This window comes from Mandrillus leucophaeus, unplaced genomic scaffold, assembly GCF_000951045.1.
Source record: "Mandrillus leucophaeus isolate KB7577 unplaced genomic scaffold, Mleu.le_1.0 Scaffold436, whole genome shotgun sequence".
Lineage (NCBI taxonomy): Eukaryota > Metazoa > Chordata > Mammalia > Primates > Cercopithecidae > Mandrillus > Mandrillus leucophaeus.
The window spans coordinates 1,575,635-1,590,030 of NW_012104654.1; the positions used below are offsets into that span (position 1 = coordinate 1,575,635).

The 14,396-nt window shown below is 36.1% G+C and overlaps 1 protein-coding gene across 3 annotated transcripts in view; it reads left to right on the plus strand.

The window, feature by feature from the left end:
* Window positions 1–8,351, plus strand: part of CREB1 (cAMP responsive element binding protein 1) — an 87,131-nt gene extending 78,780 nt beyond the window's left edge. For all 3 annotated transcript variants that reach the window (XM_011993895.1, XM_011993896.1, XM_011993897.1), the window contains one exon: window positions 1,854–8,351. In XM_011993895.1, the coding sequence (XP_011849285.1) occupies window positions 1,854–1,998 (145 nt within the window). In that variant the 3' untranslated portion in view covers window positions 1,999–8,351. The remainder of the gene's footprint in view (window positions 1–1,853) is intronic.
* Window positions 8,352–14,396: the final 6,045 nt, after the last annotated feature.

A 14,396-nucleotide genomic window follows, 5' to 3' on the forward strand; every position in this document is an offset into this window, starting at 1 on the left:
CAGTGGCGCAATCTCGGCTTACTGCAACCTCTACCTCCCGGGTTTCAGTGATTCTCCTGCCTCAGCCTCCCAAGTAGCTGGGACTGCAGGCACCCGCCACCATGCCCAGCTAATTTTTGTATTTTTAGTAGAGATGGGGTTTCACCATGTTGGCCAGGCTGGTCTTGAACTGACCTCGTGATCCACTCACCTCAGCCTCCCAAAGTGCTGGGATTACAGGCATGAGCCACCGCGCCCGGTCTATGTTGAGCATCTTTTTATAGGCCATTTATATATCTCTGGAGAAATCTATGTTCAAGTCCCTATGCCCATTTTTTAAATTGGGTTATTTTGCTGTTGAGTTCAAAAGTTCGTTATATATTCTAGATCTTTTTTTTTTTTCCTTTATTTTGAGACAGCGTCTTACTAGCTGTCTCCCAAGCTGTGCTATAGCAGCATGATCATGGCTTACTGCAGCCTCGACCTCCCGGCCTCCAGCCTCAGCTTCCTGAGTAGCTGAGACTACAGACACACACCACCTAACTAATTTTTAATTGAGACAGGGTCTTGGTTTGTCACCCAGGCTGGAATGCAGGTGGCAGGATCATGGCTCACTGCAACCTAAGACCTCCTGGGCTCAAGCAGTCCTCCCACCTCAGCTTCCTGAGCAGCTGGGACTACAGGCATGTGCCACCACACCTGGCTAGATTTTTAAAATATTTTTTGTAGAGATAGGGTCTCACTATATTGCCCAGGCTGGTCTTGAACACATGGGTTCAAGAGATTTCTCGCACCTCAGCCTCCCAAAGTGCTGTGATTATAGGCATGAGCCGTACACCTTGCCTATTCTATATCTTAACCCCTTAGCAGATACATGATTTGCAGATATTTCTTCTCATTCTGTAGGTTGCCTTTTTACTATTTATTGTGTCTTTTGATATGCAGAAGTTTCCTAGTTTGATATAGCCCTATTTGTCTATTCTGCTTTTGTTACCTCTGCTTTTGGTATTATATTTAAGACATCACTGCCAAATCCAATGTCAGAGAGTGTTTTCTTCTAGAAGTTTTATAGTTTTAGGTCTTATGTTTAGGTCTTTGATCTATTTTGAGTTAATATTTGTGTATGACATAAGGTGAGGTCCAACCTCATTCTTTTGCAGTGGATATCCAGGTTTCCCAGCACCATTTATTGAAGAGACTGTTAGATTTTTTAAATGCCCTGAAATGATTAGTTTGTAAGATTTTCTATTTAAAGGATTGTTACACATTGAAATTTAGCTTTAATGTTTTCTTAGTTGTTGATATGGATAGAATTTCAAGTTTTGCAGGAATTATGCAGAATATCTTAATAGTGAGAGGTATAATTTTTAAGTGGTCATTTAGGTCTTATTTGTTTATGGAGTTGTTTGTTTGTTTGTTTTGAGACGGAGTCTTACTCTTGTCACTCAGGCTGGAGTGCAGTGGCGCAATCTCAGCTCACTACAGCCTCTGCCTCCCAGGTTCAAGCGATGCCCGCACCTCAGCCTTCCAAGTAGCTGGGACTACAGGCACATGCTGCTAATTTTTGTGTTTTTAGTAGAGAGGGGTTTCGCCATGTTGGCCAGGCTGATCTTGACCTCCTGACCTCAGGTGATCCCCCTCTGCCTTGGCCCCCCAAAGTGCTGGGATTACAGGCGTGAGCTACAACGCCTGGCCAGATTAAAATTTTTAATATAAGGTAATTTCCAAGTCATTCTGTATATCTTTTCCAATTCTTAATATATACTAAAATGTTGGTTGCTGTGAGCTATTTCTTTAAAAAAGAAAAAAAAAAGGTAATCCAAAATAATTATGTGGAAATCATTTGCATTATTTTTCCCATCTTTTGCTTGTAGGGAAGCAGCTCGAGAGTGTCGTAGAAAGAAGAAAGAATATGTGAAATGTTTAGAAAACAGAGTGGCAGTGCTTGAAAATCAAAACAAGACATTGATTGAGGAGCTAAAAGCACTTAAGGACCTTTACTGCCACAAATCAGATTAATTTGGGATTTAAATTTTCACCTGTTAAGGTGGAAAATGGACTGGCTTGGCCACAACCTGAAAGACAAAATAAACATTTTATTTTCTAAACATTTCTTTTTTTCTATGCGCAAAACTGCCTGAAAGCAACTACAGAATTTCATTCATTTGTGCTTTTGCATTAAACTGTGAATGTTCCAACACCTGCCTCCACTTCTCCCCTCAAGAAATTTTCAACGCCAGGAATCATGAAGAGACTTCTGCTTTTCAACCCCCACCCTCCTCAAGAAGTAATAATTTGTTTACTTGTAAATTGATGGGAGAAATGAGGAAAAGAAAATCTTTTTTAAAATGATTTCAAGGTTTGTGCTGAGCTCCTTGATTGCCTTAGGGACAGAATTACCCCAGCCTCTTGAGCTGAAGTAATGTGTGGGCCGCATGCATAAAGTAAGTAAGGTGCAATGAAGAAGTGTTGATTGCCAAATTGACATGTTTTCACATTCTCATTGTGAATTATGTAAAACTGTTAAGAGACATACCCTCTAAAAAGAACTCTAGTATGGTATTGAAGGAATTAGAAATGAATTTGGAGTGCTTTCTATGTATGTTCTCTTCTTCAATACTGAAAATTTGTCCTTGGTTCTTAAAAGCATTCTGTACTAATACAGCTCTTCCATAGGACAGTTGTTGCTTCTTAATTCAGTTCTGTATGTGTTCAACATTTTTGAATACATTAAAAGAAGTAACCAACTGAATGAAAAAGCATGGTATTTGAATTTTAAATCAAAGTAAATAAAAGTACAAAGCATATTTTAGTTAGTACTAAATCCTTAGTAAAATGCTGATCAGTAAACCAACCCCTTGAGTTATATAACAAGATTTTTAAATAAATGTTATTGTCCTCACCTTCAAAAATATTTATATTGTCACTCATTTACATAAAAAGATATTTCTAATTTACTGTTGCCCATTGCACTTACATTATACCACCACCAAGAAAGCCTTCAAGATGTCAAATAAAGCAGTGATATATATTTGTTTATGAAATGTTACATGTTGTAGAAAAATACTGATTTTAAATCTTTTCCATATTAACAATTTAACAGAGAATCTCTACTGAATTTTTTAAATGAAAGAAGTTGTAAGGATATAAAAAGTACAGTGTTAGATGTGCACAAGGAAAGTTATTTCCAGACATATTTGAATGACTGCTGTACTGCAATATTTGGATTGTCATTCTTACAAAACATTTTTTGTTCTCTTGTAAAAAGAGTAGTTATTAGTTCTGCTTTAGCTTTCCAATATGCTGTATAGCCTTTGTCATTTTATAATTTTAATTCCTGATTAAAAGTCTGTATTTGTGTATATCATACATTGTTTTCAATACCACTTTTAATTATTACTCATTTTATTCACTAAGCTTGATAAATCTAACAGTTACTCTTTAAAAAAAAAAAGACTAAGGTGAATTTTAAGAATTGGAAACTGACATAATATTAGATTATAATTTCTCATTTGGGGCCGGGCGCAGTGGCTCACGCCTGTAATCCCAGCACTTTGGGAGGCCAAGGTGGGTGGATCACCTGAGGTCAGGAGTTCAAGACCAGCCCAGCCAACATGGTGAAACCCCATCTCTACTAAAAACAAAAAAATTAGCCGGGCCTGGTGGCGGTCGCCTGTAATCCCAGCTACTCGGGAGGTTGAGGCAGCAGAGTCGCTTGAACCTGGGAGGCAGAGGTTGCAGTGAGCCGAGATAGCACCATTGCACTCCAGCCTGGGCGACAAGAGTGAGACTGTCTCAAAAAATAAAAATAAAAAAATTTCTCATTTGGGAAGGAAATTCCTTTTAAAAAAGAGTTGAGACACTTAGAAAACTAATGTTTTTTATTTAGTCAAGAGTTATTTAAGTCAAGCTTGTTTAATAACAAAATATGAAGATTTAAGTGTTAATTGCTAGATCCATTTTAAAAAGTAAGATTTTAATTACATTTGTAAACGGTATATTTTTGTTTGTAACAAACCATTGTCTTTTTTCAAGGATGAACAGAGTTTATGAAGGAGCATCATTCTAAGAATTGAGTGATTTAGTCTTTATGTTTGGACAGTTCACCAGATTCTCAAGAAGGCTTTCAAACAACTATAAAGTTTGATGTTTGTCCTGCTGAGCTAATGGGGAAAGTTATAGCATAAAAATTGTGTAACAGCATAGATATGTCATTTTAAGAAACTGGTTTAACAGAAATCAAGCAAAGTCACAGTATGTTCACAAGTTGGAATTATTTATTGAGTCAAAATGTCGAATTGAACATTTTGAATGTCGTAAGTGTTATAAATGAAAAATTGCCTGATGTTTAGCAGTTTGTATTCTCTAAAGCTTTTTTTCCAAAGTTGAGGCTTTCTACTTACTGGGAAGTTGGTGGCCCTCTTAGTCCCTGATAAATCAAGGCAATCACATTCATGTGAGCTGGATGAATTTATAAGTTATAAAGACCTTGTCCTTCATACCTTGAGGATGACTGCACTGGTTTTGAAGTCAGTTACTTAATGGTGAGGTGAGAAATGTATCCTGTTGCTAAATCTGTTTTAGACCTTTGGTGAGACTTGAAGATTTCAGTTTATAAAGATAAAAATCAAGCATCTTTTGTGCAGGTTTTTTCTTTTTTTAATGCAAGAATGGTGGGGAGGTTTGTTTGTAAGCATGAAACTTTGAGAATCTTTATTAAGAAAATGACATAATTTTTAAAAACCTTGTAGCCAAGAACATATGTGGCCACATTACCAGTAATAAATGTTTTTCTCTTTATATTGGCCAAAAGGGAATAAAAATGTCATCATAGGAATTTGTATATATGCTACTGATTTGCCTAGAAAATAGCAAGTTTCATATTGCTCACTTTGCAAATATAGGGCCATGTGGCACTTTTATCTATAGGACAGATTAACTCTAATAAAAATGAAGTGGGGAGGGGTTTATTTTTGATATATTACTCTTATGAGTTTTCAAGCTTTGATAGTGTTTAACTGAAAAGTGGCTTAGAAAGGGCTAGATCCAGTGTGTTCATTATTAAATAATTGCTATCAGATACAATTTTAAGTTCATTATTTTTCAAACTCAAGTACCATATTGGCAACCATAATATTGTCATAGGTGCTCTCTTCATTTAGATATTATTGGGGGGGTGGCATTTGTATAATATATGTGTACATATATATATATATATACATACAGTATATAATCTAAAGCTCTGAGAGCTCTTAAGTCAGGAATGCTGAGTATTATAGTATATTGAGGTCAGATGAAATTTTACATTTTTGTGTGTTCTGTTGCATCCCTTCTGGTAGTTTCTATGACTGCATTACTCCAGCACTCAACAATTGATTTTATCTTCTAATCTTCTTCCAAGTATTTTATTTTTTATTAGTTTTCTTTGGCTTGATACTTTTAAATATGTTACTAGTCACTTGAAAGCATCTCCCCCAAAAGTATTTGGTTTTTATGATTTGTCTGTGGCAGCTATAACAGTGGTAAGAACATTTTGAAGATAGCTTTTTAAAGGAACCACTGATTTTTTCAAAAATCATCCTGGGGGAGGAATTTTGGCATTTCATTTGAGCAGGGGTTTTGTCAGAAAATGTGTTTTGACAGTAGGTCAGCAGCAGTGCTAGTCTCTGAAAGCACAATACCAGTCAGGCAGCCTATTCCATCAAATGTCATCTGGCTGAAGTTTGTCTCTCAGGACAAATCCCTACTATCATTTTGACCTTTTGGAGTGACATGTGGAATCATACAAAGGCTTAGGAGGAAATATGTTTGTTTAAACCAGGATGCTTTTACTTACTTGAAGTGACTTCAATCTAGATTTCTTTTCATATTTAACAAGTTTTTAATTCTATGATCAGCTATAGTCAGTTATTACCAGAAATTGGTCTCTGTTTATTTTGAAGATCACGGTTGCTTCATTTTGCAGGATTAAATAGGGCTAATATATCTTAAAGTTAAGATCTTGAATTAAAGTGGGTTTTAGAATAGTGTTACATACCTTTTCAGTTATTTTCAAGAGGCTTTATTTTTGTTGCCTTTGTAGCCCTGAAAGCTGTTGGTATATTTTTTCCCCCATGGACCTAATAGAAAAGTTGTATATTTATTTGGAATATATTTACATTCTGTCCTTTGTAAATGTCTGGTGTAACTTGCACTTTTTAAAATGACCCAGTTTGGGTATTAGCAACTTAAGAAATTCCCTCATCAAGTAATTCTCAACTTTTTAGTCTTTCTCCTCTCTTCAAATCATGTGACTTTTTAAATGGAAGTTTTTCATTAATTAAAATATTTTAGCACCTAAAAGCTAGCCTTAAAAACAGCTGTAAAAGAAGAACATCAGGAAATTAGATATGACTAGCCCAGTTAATTAAAAGACGGGCTCAAACCTTGTTTTATTCTTTTTCATCTTGGATAAAGATTGAAGGGAAAATAACTCAAGTGAATAATACTTATTTTCAATTTTTAATGAGACTTTATCCTCATCACATTAATACTGTACATAGTATGCCAAAATGTCCACTAATTTGTCTAGAATAGTACAAGACTTTTTAGAGCAATTGTCTTCACAGAGACCACATGTAATCATTTTACTGAATTATTTTCATTTTTAATGGCTTTGTTAACATCAAAGAAATGCTGCCTAAATTTGACTGATTGCAGATGAGGAAGGATAAAGTAAAGTGTGCATAGTAAGCCTGAAGGTGAAGAGTTGTGAGATAAATTTGTTCACTCAGTTGTACAAAGCACAACTAGAACTTTTTGTTGGGTGGCTTACATACATCTTGAATATTCTTAATGTAATAATGTTGACCATTAAGTTGACTACACAGTCACTGTATGTACTAGGAACTGGTTTCCTTGACATTGTAGAATCAATGGCTAGGAGAGGCATTAATCTTTGAGGGGCTGAACATATCATGAAGCTGAGTCAGTATGGACAATTTTCAAATAAACAGGGTGCTGAAGTTCCATCTGTCTCATCTGCTTATGATAAGTTCTTATTGATTAGTGAATGTAGCTTAAGCCTTTGTATGTGTCCTCAGGGGGCAGACCGACTTTAAGAGGGACCAGATAACGTTTGAATGGAGGGATTATATTTCAGGTGTTTTAGCTTGAAATTTATTTTTTAAAAAAAGAAAAATTTTAAAAATATATAAATAAAATAGAACAAAGCCGGTGATGCAAGTTGATATTATAAACAGGCAGTTTTAGCACAGAAAGAAAATACTGACCTGTCTGCATTCTGGTACGGTGGGTGCAGGTCCCAGCTGGGTATGACATGATACATTTTTAATAATTCTCACCAGCAAGTAAAAGGAAATGAACAATCTTCTGGAAATGTCTTTGAAAATTATCAAAGAGTAGGAAATTCACATTTGACCTAACATTACTTGCCTATAGAAGTATGGCATTTCGAAGCTTTTGTCTGAGAAGCATCTCAGAGATGTGAGAGTAAATCTGAGATAGTTTAAAAATTGGTAGGGAAGGAAGAAAATCTCTGCAAATAATGATTTTATGTTTGTTGGCCAAGTGAAATGATCTATCATTGTGTTTGGGAGGTTTTATTTTCTTATGTTTTTAAAATTGAATTGGTAAATGCTTTATAGATGTATTTTTATCCAAGTGCCACTCCAATTTGTGTATGTAATAAAATTATTTATATTAAAAGTGGGAAATAATTTGTCAACATTTTTTTGAGTATAGATTTATTAGGGGTGGCAACGAAGAGTGCTAGTTAGCAGTTTTCCATGTAAAGTTGTCCTTGACTGATTTGTCCACATGTCAGTTGTAACTCTCCCACTCCCTACAAAAGGAATTATTTCTAACCCAGATATATCACTTGAAACTTTTTAAAAGCAAAATAATCAGGGAAGTTCCTAGAAAGGTATTTGGCTTTTTGGTTTTTCCTTGAGGATTGGGGTAAAGACTTCCCCCAAAACTGTCAGCACAAAACAGGGTATTGATTTTTAACTCTGATGTTTCTATTGGAGTTGAAATAATAAATAAATAATGAGGGAAATACGTTTCTAATAAAATTCCCTACATTCTAGAAACATCCCTGTTTTAATTTTTTTACCTAAATCTTTTTGTGCTTTATGTGTAAAGAAAAAAATGTACTGAGTTACAATGCATTTTATTAACACTATGTACATAATAGCTGCTTTGTGTTCAGGATGGTAGCAGTTGCTTTGTATATTAAAGTGATCCTTGTGAATTTGTGAAATATTGTCATAAAGTGCTTTTTCTTACTGTAATCTTTGTGGTATCAACTGTCAATGCTCTTTTTACACAAACATTTATGTGCAGTCACATAAACATGCTTTTAAAAACTCTGTAAGTCTCTTTTTTGGGAATGGGATCTCTTGATATTTTGTTGGGTTTTTTTGCTAGTAGAGTGAAGCCATGTTTTATTGGACTTAAAGTTACAATATATTACAAGCTTGTGATGGAAGGCAACAAAACTAATTCAGACAACAAGAACATACTTTCAGTTACTGGATCCCTAATTTTCAGGACAAAACCTGTTTTTCAGTAAGATTGAACAGTGCCTATTTGTGGATTTGGAGATGTTACTGTCGAGATGACCAATGGAGACATATGACCAGCTGTCTCTGATGTCATAAAACACATGTGTTCACTGAAAGGACAATAAGAATATATACCTTCTCAGGTCCCCTTGCAATTCTAAAACTCTGATCATATAAATTGGAAGGAAAGGGGAAGGGATATGGTTAATCTTTGCTTAAGATGTAAGAATAATAAAATTACCTCTTAGACTATTAACTTCTGAAATAAGTTCTGAGACATCTGAAAATAAGCAGCTGCATATTCGTATGTTTCTTCACTGTCAAGATGTGTTCAAGCCTGCTATACCTGCCATTGTATTGGAAGGATTAATTAATTTCATTTATTTTCTACAACAATGATTACATAATTTATTGCACAAAATGAGACATTTTTGAGAGTGGTATTAATTACATGGGGGACAATAAGCATGAACCAGGGTTGTTCTGAGCATATCGGAATCTGAGGTCACCCTGCCATGTTCAGGTGCTTGGACCTTCAGGAAAAGATTGCCCATCTTCATTGTCATTTGACCAGGCACTGAAGTGACAAGACCACCCTTGAGAAGTCAAATCCAAAGAGAAAATTCTGATCCATTTCTAGTTTTAGTGCTTCTCCACTGAAGAGTTAACATGTCTTTTACACTCTGGTTGCAAAACACAGGCCCAAGATAAAACTCTTAACTTCTCCCCCAAATCTTCCTTCAGCTGGTTTTTCCATCTTGTAAGTGGTGCCACTATCCACCTGTTAAATTGTTTAGGGGAAACCTAGAAAAGCACTACCTTAATCAGTTTTATCCTCCCTCTTAACTGCATTCTAATTTCTCCACATCTTAAGTGCACCGACCAAACCGGATGAGAATTCTAACAGGGGCCTGACACTAAATGGAAAGGAAGTTAATGTCCAGGATTGAATGTTATCCTTGCTTTTAATTAAGATGCAATTCACATAACAAAATTAACTTTTTAAGTGAACGATTAAGTGGCAGTACATCGACAATGGTGTACAACCACCACTTCTATCTAGCTCCAAAACATTCTCATCACTCCAAAATAAAGCCCCGTTACTCTCCATTTTCTCCTCCCCACTTGTCCCTGGCAACCACCAATCTGATTCCTATTTCTATGGATTTACATCCAGATATTTCATGTGAGAATCATACAATATGTGTATTACTTTTTTGGTCTAGCTTGTTTAACGTGTTGTTGAGGTTGATCCATTGTAGCATGTTTGCAGTACTTCATTCCTTTTTATAGCTAAGTATACTTTTTATAGTAAGTATACCATTGTGGATATGTACCATAAGTTTATCGATTCATCCAGCTGAGTTGTTTCTATCGTTTGGCTAATGTTCATAGTGCTGTTATGAATGTTCCTGTACAAGTATTTGAGTCCCTGTTTTCAATTATTTGGGGTATATACCTGGGAGTGGAGTTGCTGGGTCATATTGAAATTGTACATTTAACTTTTTGAGGAACTGTCAAACTTTCCCTCAGCCGCTGTACCATTTTACCTTCCACCATTGACGTATGAGGGTTCCAATTTCTCCACACCTTCATCAACACTTATTTTGCCATTCAAAAAATTATAGCCATCCTCATGGGTGTCGTCTCTCATTGTGGTTTTGATTTGCATTTCCCTGATTACTAATGATGTAGAGCATCTTTTCTTGTGTTGGCCACCTGTGTATCTTCTTTGGAGAAACGTCTGTTCAAGTCCTTTGTTCACTGAAATTTTATTGTTGGGTTCTAAGTTCCTTATATATTCTGGGTACTAGGCCCTTATAATATTTCACCTATAAATTTTTGCTTTATAATGTCCTCATTATTTTCAAACTTTATGAAATATATACACTTGTAAAAAAAAATGGAACATGCAAAAGGGCAAACTGTAAGAAGCAGTTTTCTGTGTTATGTTTTTCATGACAGTCTGGGCATATATACACAAATATAATGTATGTTCTCTCCTCCTCCCTCTCCCTTTTTTACACAAAAGGTAGCTACAAACAGTGGTTTATAAACAGCTGCCATTGTACAGATATAGTTTAACCAGTACCCTCTTTTGGGGACATTTGGCTGTTTGAAATTTTTTACTGTTACAGATATACACAGGTTGGTAACTAGGTCTACACAAGTTTTATCTCCAGAATACTGAGAAGTAAAAGTTATTTCTGAATTATGGTTTTCTTCATATTTGGATATTGTTTCCTAATGATTATTAGGTATCTGCTAAGCAATTTTTATTAAGTTACGTTGATTACTATTTTTATGTCAAACTTTACAGTCTAGGCATTTTTTTCTGGAATTAAAATTAGAAGTGGCACAGACTTTAATAAGACTTTCCTTTTCTCATCTCTGTTAATACTGTTTTCTTTCTAATCTCATCCTCAGAAACAACTGTTCTCAGCAAAGAAACAAGTTTTCAATATGCCATCTTTTCTAGTGTTACTAAATGTTTAACTCCTCTCTGGTTGTAGAAGGAAAGGTGTAACATGATTTTAGAGCAGAAAGAGCTAACAATTAAATCTTCAAGTTGGGTCTTGTGCGGTGGCTCACACCTGTAATCCCAGCACTTGGGGAGGCCAAGGCAGAGGCGAGCAGATCACCTGAGGTTAGGAATTTGAGACCAGCCTGACCAACATGGTGAAACCCCGTCTCTACTAAAAAATACAAAAATTAGCCAGGTATGGTGGCAGGCGCCTGTAATCCCAGCTACTTGGGAAGTTGAGGCAGGAGAATCGCTTAAACCCGGGAGGCAGAGGTTGCAGTGAGCCGAGATTGTGCCATTGCACTCCAGCCTGGGTGACAGAGCAAGGCTCCTGTCTCAAAAAAAAAAAAAAAAAAAAAAAAAACTTCACGTTTTAAGGTAAAACAGAACTAAGGACTATCCGGTGTCATGCTGTTTATGTCAGTGCTAAGACAATAAAAGTCTCCAGTTTCCCAGAGCAGGGTTCTCTATACTCACTTACTACATTCGTGTTAAAGACCTTGAGAAAGCTACTTCTCTCCAGAGAGACATTCTGAGGAGCAGTGAGGTTGTGACTGTTTGTCTAACACTAACACAAATTACAAGTCTGTTTTACCAACTATTAAGTGAAGTCCTATACCTAGGGCCACTTAACAGTACTGGGGTACATTATATAGTGATTTTTTTTTAAGTACTTTAAAATTTTATTTTTGTTCATTTTTAAAGAATTGGCAGTAAATGCTTACCATAAACAGCAATTAAATGGTATTATTATTGGAGGTGAATCTTTGTGAATCTTTTACATTATGGTAATTTTGTTAAGTATGCCTCGATACTTTAATATTCCTGCAAATTTATTTCTCCTATACCTTGGGCAAGGAGAAATAAAGCACATAAATTAGGCATATGGTAACTCATCTGTAAAAGAATGTGTATTTTTCATGAGTCAATGTGAACTCCCTTTATGAACAGGGTACCATGTTACCACCTGAAATACAGAATATAAGGTCAGGCATGGTGGCTCACACCTGTAATCCCTGCACTTTGGGAGGCTGAGGTGGGTGGATCACGAGGTCAAGAATTCAAGACCAGTCTGGCCAATATAATTAAAACCCCATCTCTACTAAAAATACAAAAAATTAGCTGGGCGTGGTGGCAGGCACCTGTAATCCCAGCTACTCAGGAGGCTGAAGCAGAAGAATCACCTGAACCCAGGAGGCAGAGGCTGCAGTGAGCCAAGATCACGCCACTGTACTCCACTCCAGCCTGGGTAACAAGCAAAACTCCATCTCAAAAAAAAAAGAAAACGATATATGGACATGTGCTATCATCCTTGCCTTCTAGGAGCATAAATTGTATTTGCTAAGATAAAACATTCCAAATGATGTTATTCTGCCCTGAGTTTGCAATCTAGTGTTAACAGATAAAAGCATTTTGATAACTACTATTTGAAGATGGTATCCAGGCTATCTACCATGAACTAAAGCAAGCTACCCTTTAAGTGATAATCTACTTGGAAAACAGCATTCTTTATAGTGGGGTTCCAAGAACCTTGTATCGTACATACATTTTAACATAGCATCTTGACAGCAGTATTTGGTATTAATTGGGGGAAAAGTTAGTGACACCCACTGGATTATTTAAATGCATAACTGTTTAAAGAAATTGGGCAATGTGAGTGAGAATCAAGACTTAGTAAAATAGGTTTGGATTAGGTTTCTATCTTTAACTTGAGGACAAAACAAGCACACTTAAAATGTGCATTTATGGGATAAAATATTTAAGTAAAAAATACATCCCAACTTCACTGACATTGATAGTGGACACTGTGGTGTGCTGCCCAGATACACTCTTGCTCGCTGTCACACACACACACCTGAAACACTCATTTCCCCAGCTTCTGGGAATGTTGATGGCTGATGGCTCCCAACAGACTCCCTCTCCAGTACTGTCTTCAGCTTCAGGTTATGACCCTTGTATCCACCAGTCCACGCAGGGTCATAAAGGACCATCACCTGCCTTAATTATGGCTTAACTGCAGGACCATCTCAACTCTAAAGAATTAGCTGAGGACTTTCCTGACTACATCCAGCCCAATTTCTTCCTCTTTCCCAGTCTGTCTGCTTTCCAAGGTCAGAATATTGATCTTGGAGAAAGTGTCCCCATTTAAACTTTTCACACCCTAATCTCAATCTTTGAGTCTATTTCCCCAAGGAACCTGACCTGCAACAACATTCTAAGCCCCAAGCCAAGATAATCACTTGATTTTTCACTTGGACAACCTAACTATTTCTGATTTTTGTTTTTTCTTGCCTGTGCTTCTAATTTGTAGGTCAAAGGAAAAAAGCTGCTTTCAAATTTTTCTGATTCTTAATGTTTTATGAAAATGGAAAACAACCCAATAATAGCTTACCTCATTTGGTAGATCACCCAGGCATATTATTGAAGCTCCCACCTCTAACCCACCCTGCCCCATCCATGTTAACACCCATCTCCAAAGTTATGGATCTTAAAGAAACTGAACTCTAACTAATATATGCATTTCCGATAACATACCTAAGTGCGACTGGCTTGCCATTATAGTGTTGGTGATACTGCCAGGCTTTGTTTTAAACCATCTTTCATATTCATGGTGCAGCACTGACATTTTATGGATTCAGTAAGCAATGGATATTTCCATTTCATGTGTATTAGAATTGTGTTGAACTAGTATATCACAGAATGCTCACAACTTTTAATCCATCTTTATTAAAGTGAAACTGCTATTTCAATATATGTAGAAAACAACATACTGAATATTTTCACCTCTGGGATCAAAAGGAAGAGAACGTCCTGTTTTTAAGATTTTATAAAAGAAATCTATCTCTAGTACCAAATACCATATTGAGATTATAATATTCTTGCAGTCTAAAGTTAAGCTATTGTTTAAACGTTTGCATTGTAAAAAGAAAAGTTCGTGTGTATGTGAGATGTCAAAGTGTATCAAAGATAATCATCAAACAGTATAACAATCATTTAACCCAAAGTCAATGTCCTTTAAATGGAATATATCTTTTTCATTATTTGGTTATGAAATATACAGAAGGTACTCGGGAAGCAACAATGGAAGAGGCAGAAGCATTCTTGGCCCTCAAGAAGCTTACACTCTATGGGGCAATACTAATGTTGAATGAGCAATTACAAGTACAATACAAAAGGAGCTTATATGTGGGAAGCTAACCTCTCAGGGAGGGATGAGATTTAAAACTTCTAATGTCATCCTATGCATTGTTAAGGAAGCAAGGAAAGCTTGGGAAAGAACTGCATTAAGACATTTGAGCAAGGGTAAAGCAGAAGGGGAAAGCCTC